The sequence below is a fragment of the Artibeus jamaicensis genome, unplaced genomic scaffold, assembly GCF_021234435.1.
Source record: "Artibeus jamaicensis isolate MK-2021 breed Jamaican fruit bat unplaced genomic scaffold, CSHL_Jam_final contig_548, whole genome shotgun sequence".
NCBI classification, from domain to species: domain Eukaryota; kingdom Metazoa; phylum Chordata; class Mammalia; order Chiroptera; family Phyllostomidae; genus Artibeus; species Artibeus jamaicensis.
In genome coordinates this window covers 16,745,208-16,766,777 of record NW_026521883.1, presented here as the reverse complement: position 1 = coordinate 16,766,777, position 21,570 = coordinate 16,745,208, and the positions used below count along the sequence as shown (strand labels likewise).

General features: G+C 35.6%; 1 protein-coding gene and 1 pseudogene across 1 annotated transcript in view; one reads left to right on the top strand and one right to left on the bottom strand.

Annotated features, from left to right (window-relative positions):
- Positions 1-9,666, top strand: part of LOC119053499 (RNA transcription, translation and transport factor protein-like) — a 38,786-nt pseudogene extending 29,120 nt beyond the window's left edge.
- PRTG (protogenin) overlaps positions 1-21,570 on the bottom strand; it is a 127,078-nt gene that overhangs the window by 52,231 nt on the left and 53,277 nt on the right. Inside the window, exons 6-11 of the mRNA XM_037151127.2 lie at positions 21,207-21,365; positions 20,432-20,591; positions 19,311-19,558; positions 16,879-17,043; positions 13,404-13,709; positions 12,469-12,657 (exon numbers count right to left, since the gene is read on the bottom strand). Coding sequence (XP_037007022.2) covers positions 12,469-12,657; positions 13,404-13,709; positions 16,879-17,043; positions 19,311-19,558; positions 20,432-20,591; positions 21,207-21,365 — 1,227 coding nt within the window. The remainder of the gene's footprint in view (positions 1-12,468; positions 12,658-13,403; positions 13,710-16,878; positions 17,044-19,310; positions 19,559-20,431; positions 20,592-21,206; positions 21,366-21,570) is intronic.

The window sequence follows — 21,570 nt, the reverse complement described above, 5'->3', positions numbered from 1 at the left end:
CCCATTGCTTATATTATAGGATAAAGACCAAATAATTCATTATGGTACACATGGGGCTTATTTAACTCTGTGGTTTTAGTCTCTACATCTCTTACCCATGCAAGCCACAGCACACCAATAATTCTCCCTTTAATTTTTTTGCTTCTGTACCTTTTAAGCTTCTATGATTAGAATGATTTTCCTCCCTTCTCTAAACAGGCAAACTATTGTTGATCATTCAATGAAATTAATTATTTCTTTTTTGTGCTCCCAAAATACACTGATTACACCTCAACTTTGTCTATGAATGCTTGATAGGTCCTCTGTACTAAACATAAGTTAAATATTTTAGAGGTGGGCATGCCATCTTTTGTTCATATTCCCTGTGCCCAACACAGGGCCTGGTACAGAGTATGTGCATTCAATCAATACACAATATATATTTTTTAATTTTTAAAAACATTTTATTTATTTATTTTTAGAGAGAAGGGAAGTGAGGGAGAAAGAAAGGGAGAGAAACATTGGCCTGCAACCCGGGCATATGCCCTAACTGGGAACCTAACCCACAACCCTTTGGTTTGTAGGCTGGTGCTCAATCCACTGAGCCACACCAGCCAGGGCGATACACCATATTTTTTAAATTAAGCAGCCCAAGTGTCCATTAGTAGATGAGTGGATATAACTATGGGACATTTTCACAATGGACTACTACTCAGCCATAAAAAGGAAGGAAATTTTACCCTTTGCAACAGTGTGGGTAGACTTGGAGAATATTATGCTAAGTGAAATATGTTAGTCAAAGAAAGACAAATACCATGTAATTTTACTTGTATGTGGAATCTAATGAACAAACTGAACTAACAAGCAAAACAGAGACAGACTCATAGATGGGGAGCAGGATGACAGCAATGGGGGGAGGTTTAAAGATGGAGGGATTGAGCAAAAATGGAAAAGGGCTCATGGACACGGACAATTTTTTTATTTTTATTTATTGATTTTTAGAGATGGGGGAAGAAAGAGAGAAACCCACTTGTTGTTCTACTTATTTATGCATTCATTGGTTGCTTTGTGTATGTGCCTTGACCGTGGATCCAACCCACAGCACTGGCATATTGGGACGTTGCTCTGACCAACTGAGCTACCTGGCCAGGGCAGAATAAGCTCTTTTCTGAAGGAATCTCTATTTATCATTTGTATACATGGAAACTGTCAGGTACAGAACTGTGGCAAATTTGGAGTATAAACTTTTATAACAGCTCTGAACTATAAAGTGAAAAAGAAAGTTTACAAAAAACTCCTCTTTCAGAGATGAAACAGTTCAGTGCTGTTTCACATCTTACTTCTCCACATTATGTTCCACATGCTGAAACAAACATTTAAGCTGGTCACTTACTTGCTTAAAATTATTTAATGGCTTCACACTGCCCTTAGTATAAGGACCAAATTCTTTGACTAGACTTACCAGGTGCAAATAATCTGGCCTTCTGTGGCCTCTCTGGCTTCACTCTCTGGTCACAATAATACATACTAACCTCCAGATCATGGCCCCCCTCACCTCTTGGCCATCCCATGTGAATTTCACTATTCCCTCTTTGTAGAGATAAATTTACTCTGAGGCTATGAAGCTTAAATTTCAAGACCTCACACCTACTGTTTTGAGGTCTTTCCAGAAAGTATCCAGCCGCACAATAAGAAAAATATGGGCATTTACTGAATAAGATTCAAGATACAAGAAACGCTGTACAGAGGACAATGACACCTCAGTCCCCTTCAAAGTAGGTACCTACTTCATGGAACCTCACACAGTTTTCCTGGTGTCTCTCCCACTGTTCAAAACACTCTGTAAAATCCTTTGTTGGAATCTCCATCAGCTGCCTCATTGTATTTTCCTGAATCTCATCCATGGTCTGAAATCTCTTTCCTTTCAAAGGTGATTTTAGTTTTGGGAAAAGCCAAAAATCACAGAGCCCAAAATCTGGGCTGTAGAGGGGTTGAGTCACCTGCGTGATTTGACGTTTCAACAAAAAACTCTGCACAAGATATGATGAATGAGTCAGCACATTGTCATGATGAAACTGCCAATCACCAGTTGCCCATAGGTGCAAGGGATTGTAGCATCTCTCAATCAATGAAAAACACTGAGGTAGTACTCCTTATCAACTGTTTGGCCTGGAGGGACATATTCATGATGGACAACACCTTTCCAAACAAAAAAACAGAGCTGACATATTCTTGATCTTGCTGAGACTTTGCTGCACCTTCTCTTCAGGTGTGGAGAACCAGATGACGTCCATTGGATTGACTGGGCCTTCATTTCGGGATCCTAGCTGTGGACCCACAATTCTTGAGGAAACTGGTTCACTGGTAACAGTTTGAATCAAGTCTTTAGCAACTGCAGCACAATGTTCTTTCTGCTCTGGTAGCAGAAGCTGCCAAACAAATTTTGCCATGACATGTTTCATTCCAAGATCCTGCATCAAAATCTTAGACACAGTAGTTTTTGGAATCCCCAGATCAGCTTCTAGTTCTCGCTGTCAGTTGCCAATCTTTGTTGAGTGCAGCTGTACAGGTTCAACATTCTTAGGTGTTTTGCTTATTGCTGGACTTCCAGAGTATGGATCATTTTGAACAAAGTCTCGACCATCTTTGAAGCATTTGCACCACACTTTTATTTGCACTGCACTCATTGCATCGTCCCCAAAAGCTTTCTAAATCATCCAAATAATTTCCAGGGAGGAATATTCAAACTTAACACAAATTTGATGCAGATTTGTCACTCTCCTTGCTCAGTCATTCTGAATGTGACATTGAGTACATATGCTCACTCAACAGCATATACTGTCCTCAATGACTAGTACAGTGAAGTTATCATTGTTCACACATGTGTATTTCAGTTCACTCTCCTTGGCTGCCAGGTTACAATGATTATGTGCAAATTGTTCTTGTTAGATTAACAACAAGTGGACTTTTTGTATAGTATTTTACTTGATTAGGCCCCATATAACCTGTATCTGCTCCTGCCCTTGTGCTGGCTAATCCTATTCTTCTTTAGATCTCAACATAAATGTTACTTCTTCCTGGAAGGCATCCCAATTCCAGCCCTGGAATCGGTCAGATACTCTTGCCAAGAGCAGTAACAGTTATCTGATGTCTACCAGCCAAGAGTTCATCAGACCTTATTTTAACTGCTTAATTAATTACTGGTCTTCCTGTTACAACTTCTCCAAATGCAATGACCACACCTACACTGAATATGGCACTGAATATGGCTGTCTTATTTTAGGAACTACAACATAGTAAGCTTGACAAACATCTGAGAATAAAAAAGTTAATTTGTAAATGAGCACTAAGTGCCAAACAACATATTCAAAGGCAAAGACAAAGGATCCAAAATGGAAGCTGATACCTGAGAGCCTGTGATTCATTTACTTCCTGGATGTTTGGGGAAGAAATACACTGACTGAGTGACGATACCCAGGAAAGGCCTTCCCCCCACATATAAACACTGAGAAGTATAAAAAATATGACTAGAAACAAGATAAACAATAAAATATGCATTAAAAGTAGAACTAAAGAGAGCCTCGGTGGTAACAATAATTAAGAACTATAGCTAGCCTGATAAAAAAGTCAGCAATATAAGAACCTAAAAGACACCAAAAACAATTTTCTGGAAGACTTCCAACATGAATAACAAACTAAAGCTGAAAGTAATTAACTTATAAAGAATAATGTTGGATATGTAGGGAAAATATTATTAAGAAATACAGACCACTGTTTCCAAAACTTTAATGTACATATTAATTATCAGGAAACCTAGCAAAATAGACATTGTGATTCAGGAGTTTTGGGGAGGAGACAGGGAAGCCTGAAAATCAGCATTTCAATAAACTTCCAGATTATGCTGCTGATCCTGAGGCCACATTCCAAAGAGCAAGCATGGTAAAATCTACATCTAGAATGGGAAAACATAAGTAATATGGCCCACTGGCTTTGGGTAAACCTACCAGCTAAAAACAGTATATGTACACATACATGCATGCATACACATACATAGTTGTTCATATGAAAAATAATACAATAATAAATACAAGAATAAACTGTTTTGTGTACTCATAACTATATACCTATTTTTGCCCCACCCTGTATGTGTATGTACATATGTATGTGTGTATATATATGCATATATGTACATATATATATGCATATATATATATATAATGAAATAGTACTCAGCAATGAAAAAAGAATGAAATCTTGCAATTTGTGACAATATCGATGTACCTACAGGATGGACCTAAGTGAAATAAGTCAGACCGAATGACAAATACTATATGGTTACACTTATATGTCGAATATAACAAAACAAAACCAACAAAGAAAACAAAACAAAAATAGACTCAGAAAGAGAGATCAAATGGATAGCTTTTGTATTTTTAAACTGGAAAAAATTTTGAAATAATATTTTGTGACCCATCAAAATTATAATTTGAATGTGAATTTGAATTTGAATTATAATTTGAAACTCAAATTCCCATGTCCATATATGAAGTTTTACTGGAACTTTTTCAATACCCATGCATTTATATATTTCCTATGGCTGCTTCTATGCCGAGAAGCAGAGCTGAATACCTGTGGCAGAAACCACATGGCCCACCCTATCAGTGTACTTGGGCTGCCGTAACAAAATACTACTGAGTGGGTGTCTTCAACAACAGAAATTAATTTCTCACAGGCTCTAGAGCTGGGAAGTCAAAGATCAAGGTCTGAGAGGGTTTAATTTCTGTTGAGAGCTATCTTCCTGGCTTGTACACAGCCTCCTTCTCTCTGTGTGGACAAAGAGCTTTCTATGTACAGTCACATTAAAAGTTACAGTATATAACCTTTTATTAAACATAAATTTAGTGGGCTCATAACCATTCACTTCATATCACCCACAAGCCGAAAATATTTACTATCTGGCCCACTATAGGAAAGTTTGCCTAACCCTTGGTATAGACTCATAATTCTCAAAAGTGGGCAGAATGCAAAAATTTCAGGACCCACCCTGACCTACTGAATTAAAATCTGCATTTTAACAAGATCCCTCAGTAGTTCATACACATATTACAGCTCAAGAAGTATTGGTTTCCAATTTAATGATCATGATAAATAACATGAAAAAAATTTTAAAAAAATACAGATTTCTAGGCTCCACCCTGAGAGGAAGACAATTTTAAAAAACAGCTACAACAGCTAACCTTTATTGAGGACTTCCTTACGGTACAATTTGCCAGGCACTGTGCTAACTTTTATATTCATGATTTCATTTAATCCTCCTAACATTCTAATTCACATTATTTATCAAGAAAAAGAATGTGAGGAAAACTAACCAAATGATACATTTTTAACTTTTGGACAGTTCTTACAGTGTTATCAATCTGCAAACATTTTGTCTTTAAATAGAGGTGTCTGTAAACTGGCAAATGATAATCTTTTTTATGATCTTAATATAACAGCATTTATTAAATAACAGATTTTTCAATTTTTCAAGTACTGAGGTTCTAAAGTTTGAGTTGAATATCAACCATATTTAGTATTTTCAGGTACTACACAGAATGAAATATTTAAAAAATTTTTTGTTCTCTTGATAAATTAAGAAAAAATAGTTGAGTATTCACTCAAGACTGTGTTAAGTTTCAACATGTTTTGGCTTAATAACAGATTAAACACAACATGAGAAAGGGTAACTTAAAAGATATTTCATAGAGAAGTGAAATACAATACATTTAGAAATGTTCCCTTTGTTATAATTTGTACTCACACTTTGTCAGTGTTATGCCCTACATAGTTGTTTCTAAAATTATTCCTCTAAGTACTATGTTAACTTCAGTTAAATGAATTTACTTTGTAAATCTCTGAAAGGAAAAGAGTAACAGAGTGCAATCAGGTACTGTTCAAAGAACTATTTCTACTAAAATTAGAAATTAACTGTGGTAAAGCACAGGAAGAATCGAAGACAGGCAAAAATGTGCAATATGTTCCCAAAGATCTAGCCTGTGGTAAATAACACCAATACTCTTAATGGAATTTTTACACCAATCCCAAAAGTGACTTGTTAGCAAATAAATGAAAATGATCTCACAGAAACCAATGCTGCTTCATAACATCAAAGCTAATCTGGACAGAAAACATAATGACATTCATGATGTAGATTATATGTTACTTTAGAATAGTAGAGACAGAACAGAACAGAATAGAATAACACTGGCATCTATAATGATATTTGAGATGACAGTTGATATTAAGGCACCAGTTTATCTGAAGTGAATTTATAAGCTGAAAGTCAAGTATGGAAAGGTATACTTGAAAGTATTCATGAATAGGAAGACTTTGTTATAAAACATAGTGTATTTTGACTCTACCTTAAGGGACATAGTCAGGAAGTTGCAAAAACACCCCACAATATAAGAATTTCCACCTACAGATCTGAATGTTACTGAAGGCTTCCTCATGTGAGAGAAATAAGGGAATGCAGTCTCTGAAAAGACTGTGTGTGGCTTACCTTAATACATGACTTCCATATTTCATATAATGAGTGATTCTAATTCTCCTCAAAACGAACTCACTATTTTAGTGAGGCCCACAACAAACCCTCTCCAATAAAACTAGTCTCTTCTGTGTCACAAAATATGTTCTGTCTTGACTAAAGAAGAGATTACAACTCCCCCCACCCATATCAATTTGGTTCATCTATATATAGTTCTTGATTTTCTTTCTTGAGATATGTGACCACATGACCAAATCCTATTCTATTATGGTAAAAGGTAACACCCATAAATCTGACTTAATTTTATCATGCTTCCAAACTGGCAGAGAGACTCTAAAGTTACATTATTAATCAGGGACAGTTTTTTGTTTTTGTTTTTTTACTTCTCCCAGCACAAAGTGTAAGTTCCAATTTTGAATTTCTTAAAAAAAAAAAGAAAAGAAATCTGTGAATTTTGAAGGTATACGAGTTAGTTACAAATATTACTAATGATTTTAAATATTTTGGGTCTTTATAATTGTTCTTAAGTCTCATGCTCACTAATTATGCTTCCTGTGAACTTTAATAGCACATGTTCTTTGGCAAAAAAAGAAGCCAAAGATTATCTAATATCAGTGTTCTAAAGGCTAAACTAACAATAGTACCATCTAAATAATCCCTCCCTTTTTGCTCTATTATTTAAATACTGAATAATTAAGAAGTTTCTGACAGTCACCTTATGAAAATAATCCCTTTGAAATTAGAACTCTAGCTTCAGAATTTAAAGCCAATTTCTGAAATAAAGGAGGAACAATTCTTTCAATCAGTCTATTTCAAGGGACCACAAGTGTGTTATTAATTTTGTTTTCTGTTTATTGAGATAAAAACAACCATTGTAAAAACTGTACTTAAAACTGGGCTAAACATTGAAAGTGCCAAGAAAAAAAAACAAAGCAAAAAAATCACTACAAAGATGCAAAATCTTAAAGAAAACTTCAAACCACCATTTAAAACAAATCACAGAAACACTAAATCACAAGCTTAATGCTTTTTCCCAATTTCCCAAAAGTCAACCACTTCTAATTAAAATCAAATTGTATATTTTTAAATCATTAAACTAGCAATATCAAAATACTTCCATTGCTCTGCCAATATTTATATTATACTAATAAAGATATGAGAACCTTTAAAAACAAAAACATTCTACATCTCAGAGAATAAAGCTTTGAAGGTTTAAAGTAAAATGTTCTAAAATAACTCTCCTTATAAGTATAATTAAATTTTGTTAATCAGAAATTTTGGAGAAAAGTGAACAAGTCAGTCTACTTAATTTATTTTGGTTTAATCCTTCTTGTTTTAAACAGAAGTCATATCTGCTATATGGTACTACAGTGCCTTACTTGGAAAAATAAAAAAATCCTTGTTACATAAAGTGAAAAATATAAATTTATTCATCTCTTTCTTTCAGAAACAAAGAACTATATATATCAACAATAAGAATGTGTTCCCATAACATACAGTTTTACTGAAAATTTAATGACCAAAAGTGGAAACAAAAGAATGTGTATTAGGGCATCAGAAAAGGGATTAGTATGAAAATGAAATTTTGAGACATCAGTTTGCTACTCAAATTGACATTGAATCAGCAAACAGAAGCATTGAAATTTCATTTCCAAGCCCACTTAATAAATCTAGTTCCAGTTAAGAGTATCTTTAATGTGCAAAAACTCAGTAAAAGCAAGTATTCTCCATGCAAGACACAGATAGGGTTCCCTTAACCTACTGCCCTCTAGACACATCACTCTCTGTTAAACAGGCAGCTCCTGCCAGATGCTCTCACTAACACTGGTCACAGATGGTCAGTTGTCCAGTTAACAGAACACACTGCCCTCCCAATAGCCAAAAGTAAGAAGGAAAGGAGTGAGAGCTGTTAACACATGCCTGCTTAATGAATTAAACCCACTCGCTTGCTCTAAGCTTGGCTAAGCCACAACAGTGACTTTCTAGAGAAACAAGAGTAGGCCCTAGGGCTCACAAGATTAAAAGGCATTCTGAAGGAGGTCTAGTGAACAGCTGTCTGGTGCTTGAATCCACACGACTGCATCCCCCTGGTCAGCCATTGTGGTCGTGACTTCTGCAACTCCTGGGCTGTGGAACCTAGTGTCCAGCAAGAAAGCCCCACAGCTGGGACAGAGTCCTCTGTTACCCTGCACTGCAGTGAATCCAACCACTCAGTCTAATTCCGAAGTCAGGGAGTACGAAGCTATTTTAATACACAGGATATACTGACTAATAAAATCATTAGCACTGACTAATAAAATCATTTCCTAGTCTATACATTATAAAAAGATTTTAAGGTGAATCACCCCAAATGGCATACATAAAGAATTTTACAACACAAAAGATATTACAACATAGGTAGTATATATGTGATTTAATTTTAAAACATACAAGGAATTTGAAGCTACTATTTACAGATTTCTTAAAAATTTCAACAAAGATCATCCTTACCTCTCCTCTCCCAGTCATACCCTAGGGGACCAGAGCAAGATGTAAGGACCATATTCTGATGCAACGTGACGGACTTTGACTACCACAGCCCTGGTGGCTTCAGCTGCAAAGTGTCTCTCAGATGTTAGCTGTCCTTTCAAAATTCAAGATCCAGCAAGAAGCTATTGGCTGGCTTCTTGATTTAACTGTTAGACTTTAATATGGAAACAATGCTAAAAAATACAAGGACTCAGTACCTGATAATACAAAAAATGCTGTCAGTGCAGCTAAAAATGCAGAGCCAGTGTTCAATTTGGATGTAAATAATCCAGATTTGAAGGGTGGTACAATGGCTTTGGCTAACCTTCAGATTTAGCGTCATGATGATTACCTGGTAATGCTTAAGGTAATTCACATTTTGGTCCAGAAGGATCTGACACAGAATGCAGTTGCTAAAGCAAATAAAAAATATTAAAAAAAAAACCAAGGGATTGCCTGTTGCTTTAGACAAGTGTATTCTTGGTTTTGACACAGGAGATGCAGTTCTTAATGAAGCTGCTCAAATTCTGTGATTGTTGCATACAGAAAATCTCAGAGAGCCACAAACAAAATTTAATGAAGTCACAGTAGCTGTTCAGGCAATTGTTACCGATTCAAAGACAGACCACAGTCTGGAGTAAGTTGGAAGATAAACATTTTAGGATTTCATCTTCTCACCTACTTAGTACAACTGGGAACCATGTACGCCCTGGTATTTTAACAGTGGAAAATTGTAACAGTGGGAACTGTAACCCACTCCCACCATTCTTTTGACACTGTTTCTGTCAGTGCTAAGTCTGACTATGTGGTTTATAGATGAAAAGCATGTTTGTATAAGAATTTTTTGAAACTAGTTAAAAAGATGCAAACCCCAAACTTCAAGCATCTCAGCTCCAGGAGATTCGTGGACTTTCAACCATGGAGCCAGGATGACATGAAGCTGAGATGACATGAAGCTAGGATGACTAAACTAGAATGGTGCACACTGGGTCATCACCTGCATTACTGGAATGGACTGTACTCGCCTGCATGTAGAGAACTTTGCAACTCCCTTGATCTCTCTGCTCTGTCCCCCCCCCCCCCCATAAAACACTTCTGTCTCCAACAAGAGGTGGAGATGGGCTTTGTGACATGAGTCCCCCATCTTCCAGGAGATGGGTTTTGAGACATGAGTCCTTCCTCTTCCAGATGGCTGGCATCTGCAAATGAAACACTTTCCTTTACATCAGCACCTGCCTCTGGAGTATTGGCTTTCCTAGTGGGGGAGGGGGCAGGACTGCTTTGGGTTACAGTAGGTGTTTCAAAATCAAATGTCACACTTTCAAGGGAAGAATCCCAGAAATTAACTATGTTATAGAGATTTACTATCATTGCTTTTTCTTTAAAGTTCAGGAAGTGGGTGCGGGAGATCAATGGGTCATCTTCTTTATGTGTATGCATCTATAGAGAAGTTTTAAATTTTAAAGAACTGTTTCTCATCGCCAAAGTTTTAACTGCTTTTTAATCTTGCCACAGGCAGAGCATCATTTTTTCTAATAAATTATTTGTTTGTTTAGAATAAACTACCTGTATATTCAAGAAGAGTATTCTATACAGCTGATTTTTGTATCTTCAACATTTTACATTTCCTTAACAGTGAGTTTGACGTATGATTTTTCATGAACAATGGTCCCAAATCCTGTTTCTTACTTGATACTGAAAACAGTTTTCTTGACTAAATTATATGCATATGTAAATGGAGAACACATCAAGAAGCCAGGGCTAGAAATACATGTAGCTAACTTTGGTGACAGTAGGTTAGGTAACACCATTTCAGTATCAATGGTCACCCTGGAGCATATGTAATTTCTAGTCATTTATAAAGCTGTGTGACAGACATCAGTAGGGAAACTTATTTAACCAAAAGCAGATTAAATTAAAATAGGACACAATAGGATTAAAATCAAAGTGCCATCTGGAAAACTGTTGTAAAGAGCCTGAGGATGAGGTTCCAATTACCTGCATGTGAAAAGATTCCCCCCACTGCTTCTTACTGAGCGGGGAATCACATCTAATGCTGCTCTCACAGCCTGTGCTACCATGAGGTACCATGAGGCCTATGCTACAGGGAAGGAAATGAACAGCACATTTTGGGACCAATGTGCCTCTTCCTTCCTGCACACAAAGGGGCAGTACATGACAGGGAAAGCTAGCCTGCACTGTGAGGTCAAATATGTGGAGAAAGTGTTGTCACAATTTAGTGGGAATTTGTTAATCACAATTAGAGCTGCAACAAACAGCTAAGTGTACATTTTATATCTTAAATATGCATGTTTATAACTCATGCATATTTAAGAAAATAGAAATAAGAAAAGAAAAAAAGAAAAAGAAATAAGAAAATATAACCCATGTATTTATTATAGAATGTACATTTTTTTTTCTACTAAACATGCTATACATCATGAAATTATTTTACCCAGCAAAGATAAGATAAACATGGAATAAAAGTGTCTTTCAATACTCTGCTGAGTGCAATCACAAAGTTAGTGCTTCTTCTCTAGTGGTTCTGGGCTAGAGCTACATAAAATGAACATTTGTAGTCACATAGGTCATATGTAAGAGTATGATTTTGTGCATAATTTACGTGTACTTTTGTACATGTAAAATAATACATACATAGCACACTTGGGCAATTTCTAAGTTAAAATTAATTATTATGTATTCTCTGATCCTTTGGTAATGTTCTTCTTTTACATTCATATTCCACATCCACCACATACCCACAATAACTGATCATGATCTCACTCTACCAGAAGTGAACTTTGTTAGCTGTAGGGTTCTATACGTATTTATTATGGTAAGTTTCTGAATTCTTTTTTTAAAAATTTTATTTAGTTATTTTTCAAGTACAGTTTTTTGTCTATTTCTCCCATCCCAGCCCCCCCGTCCCATATCCCCCACCTCCCTCTCATTTCCTCCCCCCCTAGTCCTCATCCCTGTGTCCTTCATACTTGTTCCTCCAAATCCCTCCCCTTTTGCCCCTTAAATTCCCTTCCCTCTCCACTCTAGTCACTGTCCCCTTGTTCTCTATTTCACTGTCTTTGTTTTTATTCTGCTTGCTTGTTTGTTTTGTTGTTCTGCTTCCTGTTAAAGGTGAGATCATATGGTATTTGTCTTTCAACACCTGGCCTATTTCACAGAAGTAAACTTTGGAAAGAAAGGCAGGTAGGTGCCCAGAGGTGTGGGAAAGATAGGAAGATACCACAGTTTTCTAACATTTTGCCAGTTCACTCACACTAATGGTGAGTCAAAGACCACTCACTGACTTAAGCAGCAGGATACACACAGTGATGTAGTAAAGTCAAACTTTTTTCTTTTTACCATTTATCAGTTCCACTGGTTTACATCCAGTAACTTTTCTCCCAGTTGGTTAGAGAGGAAGGAAAAAAGAAACAGCACAGCACCGACTCACTCACCTAAACCACTGAGCGTGTGGAGAAGGTCACTGGTGTCTAAGAGGATGGGTCCATTCTCCTGCTGCCCTTCTTCTTTGTAGTATAGCTTATAGCCCTGGATGTCTGCTGTGTCCTCAGCATCCTGCTGCCATCTCACAGAAATGGTGGTACAGTTCAGAGGCTCCAAATGTAACTCTGGAGACTTAGGGGCTAGAAAAATTCATGGGAAATATATGTATAAAAAACCCGTAAGTCACATGAAAGCACAGGAAAGCAGAGATCTCAGATCTCAAGTTGACCATTGCAAAAAAAATCAAATCAAACAATTATACTTTAACTTTCAATTTCACAATGATATTAAAGTTTGAAACAGAATATATAAAATACTACATAAAAGACTAAGGCATATAAGAACAAAATACTGTCTATATTTGTGTATTTTTAAGAGATAGTATGTACTTTCTAATTTTAAGCATTCAATATTCCTCTGTGAAAGACAGAACAGGCATTATTATTAAATCAACTAACAACAACAAAACCAGTCAGGTTACATTCCACACTAGTAAAAGAGGAAGGTCAAAACTTCTTAGTCTTAGTCTTTCTAGTAAATGGATGTTTTAAAAATATATGTAGCAATAATACTAATTAGGCCTCTCGTGTGTGTGTGTGTGTGTGTGTGTGTGTGTGTGTAAAATTCAGCTTGATTTGAATGGATCTTTCCATGGAAGATTTCCCAGGCAAACAAATATTGCAACCAGGAGTTTTACACATTAATGATTTGATGCAAAAAGTACTATTCAATAAAAAGTTTAAATTTTTTCCTATTAAGTCCATGATCTATTGGATACTTTTATTCATAAAACAAAATTTAAAAATATAAATGTAACTTAGATAAGAAAAAGTATCTAAAGTAGAAATACAGTGTTATTCTTCCTCAGTCATCTTTAGAAATTTACCTTGTACACTTGTAGCTTTGGGTGTCCTATGTGAAGTCCACACTGACGACTCTCCCAGCCCTACTCTTGTGGCAGCAGTAATCCGCACCAGGTAGACACTATCGGGTTTCAGGCCTTTCAAAAGATACTCATGCGTGTTCCCTGGGAGCTCCAGAACTTGGATAGAGTTCTCGGTGCTCAGGCGGAAGGACAGACGATACAGCACCACTTGGCCCCTCCGATACTTGGCTGGGATTGGCAGCCAGGAGATGAGGATATCAGTGGGACTGCGACTTGTCAAACTAATTTCAGGAGGTCTCAGAGGAACTGGTCATATAAGAAAACAGGTTGCTTATAAATATTTAGAATCAAAGTTGTCAATCAACAAACCAATACTGACAGAATTTTCTTAATAGCAACACATAACATAATAAAGAAGAGATGCCTTCAACCCTAGAAAAGGTTTTCAGAGTACAAATCATGGGCAGGCAGTGAAAGGACCAATCACAGAGAACCAGAAAAAGCAAGACTGGCATCAATGTTGTTTGGGATGAATATGAGATTACTTAATACTCAGATAAAATATGAGAATAGTGCTCAATTCCACCAAAATGCCTTAAGAACATCAAAGAGAGAATTGTACAAGAGCTGGGAAGCTTAGGACAGCAGGGTTATAGTTTAGCAAATAATATTTTAAAGTGTAAGGGTGGTATCTTAAAAATGTGTAAATTTTGTATTCCCAATTTATATATAAAGATGAAAAAAACGTTTTTCCTGTAAATAACTTGAATACAACTGGCACTCCAAGAAAATGAGTCAAGTATAGTGGAAGGCAGTCAGTCAGGTATGGTGTTAAGAGAGGTTCTAGAGTTAGCCTGTGTGTTTGAATCCTTGTTCTACCATTTACTACTCTGTGTGATTTTGGCCAAAGTAACTTCCCTGTGTCTCTTTTTCTTCAGATATAAAATGAGGATGATAATAATAGCTCATTCCTGTCTCAGTCAATGGCAACTACTTGTCTAGCTCAAGCCAAAATCTTTGGTGTCATCCTTGTCTCCTCGAAACACACTCCACATTCAGTCTTGTGACTCTGTGATTTCCACTGCCACCTCCTTGGTCCCTGTCACCATCACCTTTAGCCCGTATTGTTGCAATAGCCTCCTAACAGACTTCCTAGCTTCTCCTTTGTCTCTACTATCTATTCTCAACACATTAACTGTTAAAATGTAACTTAGATACTGTCACTCTTCTGCTCAAAATAGCTCCCATTTCAGTCAAAGTAAAAGCCAAAGTGCTGTTTGAGCTCCATCTGCTTACCTGGTCAGCTCCCATTAATTCTCTGCCTCATCTCCCACTGCTTCCTATTTATTCCCTCCCCTCAAGCCACACTTGAGCTGAGGCTCTCAGCAACTTCCATTTATTCTGCCTAGAATGCACTTCCCAGTCATCTGCCTAACCAACTCCCTTATTTTCATTTCCTTCAGGTCTTTGTTCAAATGTCCACTATTCAGTGAGCCCTTTGGTGACTCTGTCTAAAGTCTCAAACCCTCCCAACATTTTATACTCCCCTTCCCTGCTTTTTTCCTTCTTCACAACACTTATCACTATCTAACATGACTATTTACCATATCTGTTGTTCCTCTACCCCTTCTCCCACTAGAAAGTAAGCTTCTTGAGTGCAGAGACAGGTTTGTTTGGGTTTTTTTTTTTTTGCTTCTTATTCACTACTAAATATTGAATAACACATAGCAGGTACTCAATAAACATGTATAAAATGAGTGATGAACTAACAGGCAGAGAAGAGAAAATCAATTTCTGAGTCCTTTATGTGTATGAACTCATAAATTCGCACAAAAACTCAATAAAGAAGTATTGTAACATAACCATTTCTACTTTATAGCTGAGGAAGCTCAAGTACAAAGAGGTCAAATCACTTGCCCATGGTCACACAGCTTGTAAGTAAAGGAACAGATCCAGGCGGACCAGATAGAGCCCATATCCTTACCCACTATGCTCTACGATCTCTCATAACAACAGTTCTATCACAGACTTACACAGGGACTAAATGAGACAACAGAGGAAAGGTTAGGGATAGGCAGGGATAGGTACTCCACAAGGGTTAGCTGTACTGGCTGTACACTGCTGTGCACTTTAGGAGACACACGCATCTGTTTGAGAAGTATGAACTTAGAAGATAGAGAGAGGCTTGTGCGGAAATCTGAAAAGCAGTGTCAGAGGTCTGAATGTTGTCCACAATACAAGTTCGAACAGATTAAAAAGCTGCAGAATAAGGAAAGGTTTAAAGGAGAAAAACTTTGAGAACGTAACTGGAGTTGGCAAGCTTACTATGTTTAGACTCATTTTCTTCAAGGATGTGCAGTGGTACACCTCATATGCAACCAAAAAACCTTAAAATGCAAAACCAACCAAATAAAAAAATCCTTAGACATGCAAGTTAGAAGTTGTTAAATGTAATGAAGTAACTACAGAGGTCATATATATTGTGGCTCACTCCAAAATGAAACAAATTCTTAAATGAAAACAGAAATTTGGAATTCAGTATCCAGATCAGTGATAATTTTTTCATTTAGTCAGTGTTTGAATTTATAAACATCTAAATAAGTGGCATTATAAAGATTAAGTAAGAGATCTGGGGCCAAATGAAGGAAGACAAAAAAGACTTGGGAATCATTTCTATAAAAATGTTCTGAAAACTAAGGGTGGGTCATTTCTTGAGGATGAGACACATTTGTAAAGGGAGAATAGTATAATTAAGCAAATTTTGAGTAATTTCCTTTTCATACCACAGGGCATAAATATGGGCCTTCTAGAGCCTGTGCAGAAAGAGTCAGAGGAAGAGACTCCACTCTCCAGTACTACCTCAATAGAAGGAATTTCTCTCAGTTGTAAAAAAATATATAAGGGCTGTCACAACTCAATTTCCAACCCAGGGTCAGGTAAAAAAGTGAACACGTATTATTTTCTTTCTTAAGTAGAATAAACATATTGTATCTAAAAATAAAATGATTTTATAAAATATTTTTAACTGGCAGGGATTAAATTTCATAAACTCTCAGTTTAAGAAGTCTAATATATTTGACTTCCAGTCATCATATATGCTCAATAGGTAACTGTCCTTATATTTATTCATGCCTAAAGAATATACTTAAGTAAAAACTAAATAAATAAAAACTAAAAAAATAAAAGCTGCTACATATTTACAATTTAAACTAAGAAACTTAAATGCACTGATAATACTAGAATTTTATGATTAAAAGTTATATTATGAATTATAAATAAAAGTTATTTTTCTTATTACCATGTTACTATAAAAAAGTGAAAGTCAAATTTGATATAGCAAATTAGCCTGCTGGTTACCACACCATTTTTCTAATCAGAAGGAAAATATTTTCTCTATTTTAAAACATTTATTTAATGAAGTTGATTAAACATATGAATATTCATACTTAAATGACCAAGAATCATGTTTTCTTACCATCCTCTAAAGTATTCTGTGTCACATGGTCAGACATCTGGCTGGCTCCCATTGGCATATATGCCACAATGTAGAAAGTATAATTGCTGGCAGGTTCTAGGTCATCGATAATATAATGAGTTGTGTCATTTCCGATGACTACTTGATATTCTTCATTATTTAAACCTACATCAATGAATCAGTGTTTAAAAATTAAGAATATCCAAAACAAAATTAACAAGACCATTTCCCTCACTGTAAAACACTGGTCCTTGAGTCTAATGTCTATCAGTTATCTTTTGTTACCCTTTAAAAAATGTGAATAGAAGGTTTTTATTTTCTAACAGTAACCATTTGTCTTGCTACAACTTACTAGTTTGAATTTTTCTTAAGGAAATCAAACCAAAAATAATTAACCTTCTCTAAACTCCATTAACATGTAGTCAAAACCCACAGCAGAGACAATATGCAGCAGTAACACAGAGAGCTTAACACTATAGAATACTGTAACTCATTAAGTGTACATTTTACTTGCTTAAACTCATGGCTTCTTTTTTCTTTTAAACATTAATGGAGAGACAGTGGGGAATGTAATGACTCTACTCTTTATAAAAATAAACCAAATCAAAAGTTGTCCTGCAGAAGTTCTCATTTTGCCCCTAGAGATTCTATTAAATTTGACTGACACAAGTTGTTCTTTTATTTATATTGAAAGCAAAAGATCTGGGAAGCACAGAATGTGCTTCAGGACGCTGTTTCACAATGAGCTTTTTTTTTTTTTTAAAGAGGAAAAAAATTCTCAGCAATTCTCAATAAAATATGCATGGCAAGGTATAGAAGAGGATTTGTCTTTGTGGGATTTAACTCCTACGGAGCAAACCTGTAATGTGGAACAAGAGCACTGGTCACTACTGTGCTTTGCGAACAATTCACAGTAAATGGACGTAGACTTAATCAAAACTTGCTAAGAACAGGGCCCCTTCTCCCCACACTGGATTTATAAACAAAACAGAAGGCAAATTCCACTATTAAGTTTTCCCACATTTCTCAATGAACTTGATAGCATTTTAATTAGACAAGATTACAGGCATTTCACAACAGACTGGCTAATGTCTCGTTAATTAGGAACTCCATAGTACGATTTCTGACCTACTAAACAAGGTCCTTGAGTTCGAATTAAAAAGCCTTGTTCCAACCCTGAATAGACCACTGAGTTGCATGTGGAGACTCTAATGAAAGAACCATAATAGTGAACAAGAGTGGTCTCCACCAAAACCAGCATTCCTTTTACCTTCCTAAATCACTAAAAAGGGAATTAACATACTCCAACATGCTCAGTGATCAGACCTTCATTCTTCTTGCTACCATGACCCATAATTTAAATTCAAACTATTCCTTTTCAAAATACTACTTCAAAGGACAAAAAACAATAAACAACTACCTGTTTCTATAAACAATTATAGTATATCCCCATTCCTTGGGTGTTTGGATTTGTTTTTAATGTCTATTGCATTAAAGTTAGGCTGTTTGTGTACAGAAGTAAAATCTTAAACCTCTACTATGGTTTCTATGCAAAAATCAATAGAGAAATCTCTAGGATTTATAAGCAGTTTTTCCTTTTCCTCTAAATTATTTACCAAAAGAAACAATTAAGGTACAAAAGATTCCAGAAATGTAATAATAATTCTGAATAAAAAACTAAAGACAGATCTGATTTCTATTTTTATATACTGAATGATACATTAGTAATATCTTGTTCAATTTTCTATCTTGTTTATATAGAGTTCTAAGTGATTTTAGAAAACATTCAAAATACATAAAATCAAATATATGGGAATTTGATAATGTTTACTTCCCCCCTTTAAAAATAACATGCTACAGTGACTGTACTGCATTGTTTTATTAAGCAGTTACACCATTGGTTCTATGTAACTGCTTACTTAAATTGGCATATTAAGTCTTAGTTAACAAATTTATATCTTTGCTGAAATAAAATCCATAAATACACCACTCTATATATTTTACCTGGCAGAGATTGAATAAAAAAAATTTTTAACTATACTTATATTCACAAAGTGTACCATAAAAAATTTAGAGAGAAACAGATACATACTATGATAGATCATTTTATTAAAAGAGATACAGAAAGGCAAAGAACTTCAAAAACATTATATGGATTATGTAAAATATCATTCACACTGAAAACAAATTCATGATAAAAAGTGGGACTCAAACACTCATCAGCCCTGGCCAATAGCTTAGCTGGTTAAAGAGTGCATCATCCTTATACATCAAGGTTGCAGGTTGGTTACCCACCCAATTAGGGCACATACAAGGAGCAACTAGTGAACACATCAATAAGTGGAACAACAAATCGATGTTTCTTTCACCCTTCCTCTCTTTAAAATCAATAAATTTAAAAAATTTAAATAAACACTCCTCAAATTACTTACCTTCTGCTTTCATGTAGTGCACGGAATAAGCAATAACTTTGTCTGAATTATAAAGTGGCCTCTCCCAAGCTAAAAGGATGGCTGAACTTGACATGGTTTCAGCATGTACATTATAGGGAGCACTGGGTCGGTCTTCTGACATTACTACGGTGAGTCTGGCTCTAGATAAAATTGATCCTTGGCTGTTCTCAGCCATGCACTGATAAATAGCATCATCTTCAGGAATAATCTGGTTAATTACCAATTTACTGAAGAAAGAAAAAAATTATTTCTATGAAAAATTCTAAGAAGATGTAAAATAAAGTTAAATCACTCTTATTTCCTGAGTCTACATAGGTACTTGTGACATCTGAATCCTGTTGCTTTAGATGACAGCTCAATATCTTTTTAAAAAATTGGCTTTCATTGAGAAAGTATATTACTCTGTAATAGCATCTAATTTATATAATGTTGCAATGTTACATAAAATTAAGGTCAACCAAAATTTTTAAAGTTTTGTGCAACCTAAATGAGAATGTTACGAGAAGATTCATATTTATATAAATAAAAGTAAATTCTTAAAACATTAACTTTGACTTGTGGAGAAATTCTTAGAGAATCAATTATTTTTTTCTAATTTCCTCATTTATGGAAGAAAGAACTGAAACCCTTAAGGGTTAATATGCTTACTAATTACTTAGCTATTTGCTCATCAGAACTACAAGCCAGGTCTGGGGAACTGCCCAACGTTCAGTGTAGTTAACCACTTCCATGATCCACATATAGAACTATCTATGATATGCTGATATAACCTTATTTTAGTTTAGTTTTAAGTACCAAGATAACCAAAGTACTTGATATTATAAGTATAGTCATTTCACTAAGGCCAACCCTGGCTGGTGTAGCTCAGTAGATTGAGCGCAGGCCTGTGAACCAAGGAACCGCAGTTCAATTCCCAGTCAGGGCACATGCCTGGGTTGCAGGCCAGTTCCCAGCAGGGGACGCACAGAGGCAACCATACATTGATATTTCTCTCCTTCTCTTCTTCCCTTCCCCTCTAAAGATAAATAAATAAAAATCTTAAAAATCTTACTAAGGCTATTATATCATGTCTAAGATAGCAGCAAAATGGCATAGCCTACCTGTTGTACATTTTAATTCTACCATTTGAATGTATTTTTCTTCCATTTTTCAACCATGACATCTTGGGTGAGGGGATTCCTTCAGCCTGACATACAAATCGAGCAGTGCCAGCTCGAGGTCTTGTTAAACTTTCTGGCCATTCGACAAACAAAGGAGGAGCTATATTTAAAGAAAAAAGAAAAATTCTTTCTGTGGACCCAGCAGGAATGATAGTGTCAAGGAAGAGTATAGCAAATCACCAAGTCCCACCTCTGAAAATGTTTAACAATTTTGAGCCTCCATTCTACACTCTGCATAAATCTATATCCGGACCCCTTTTCTATGCATTCTTCGGTTAGATGTCTACTTCTCCCAGACTCTTTCTATTGAGACCACCTATATAAATGCTCTAGAAATATGTACAATAATCCTACTTTACTAAACCCAATGCATAGCCCCTTAGGAATGCTTATAGACAATGAACAGGTTAAAATTTTAGACTGGTGAATGGGTATATAAATATATGGGTGGGTGAGGAGGAAACAAGGGGGAAGCTTACGAAAGAAAGAATATAATGGTATGGAGGTAAAGGGAATGGTGACTTCAGAATAATAGTTATATTTTAACATAGGACTTAAATTTTCTCTGAAAATTGATTATTAGATTAAGAAAATTCTTATTGACCTTATCAATGATACAAAAGTCAAGAAAGGTGGAAAAGTAAGCTATGAATAAGATAAAACAGCAAATGTGAACATCTAAGATTCTCCTGAATGCAGAACAAAAGAAACATACCTAACACAGTTAAAGTTGCCATGGCAACTGTAAAGTTTCGTGTGCCTGGGATAGTGGCCCGACAAACATATACTCCAGCATGTTGCAGCTTGACATCAGATATCATGAGATTACCATTTCCAAGTACCCGAGTATTAAACACATCAATGGACTTGTGATCTATTTCAAAGGGAATATTTCAGTTACAACAATGTAAATTGTGATCTAAAGTTAGTTCAAAAGATCGCTCTCCAAACAATCCTGTCATAAAAGTATGAAATTCCCTATACTAAAACCATTTTTCTACACACTAAAATGATAAAAAGTTAAAAGCCACCTAATTGCCAAACATGTGTTTTATCTATGAAATAAACATTTATCAGTT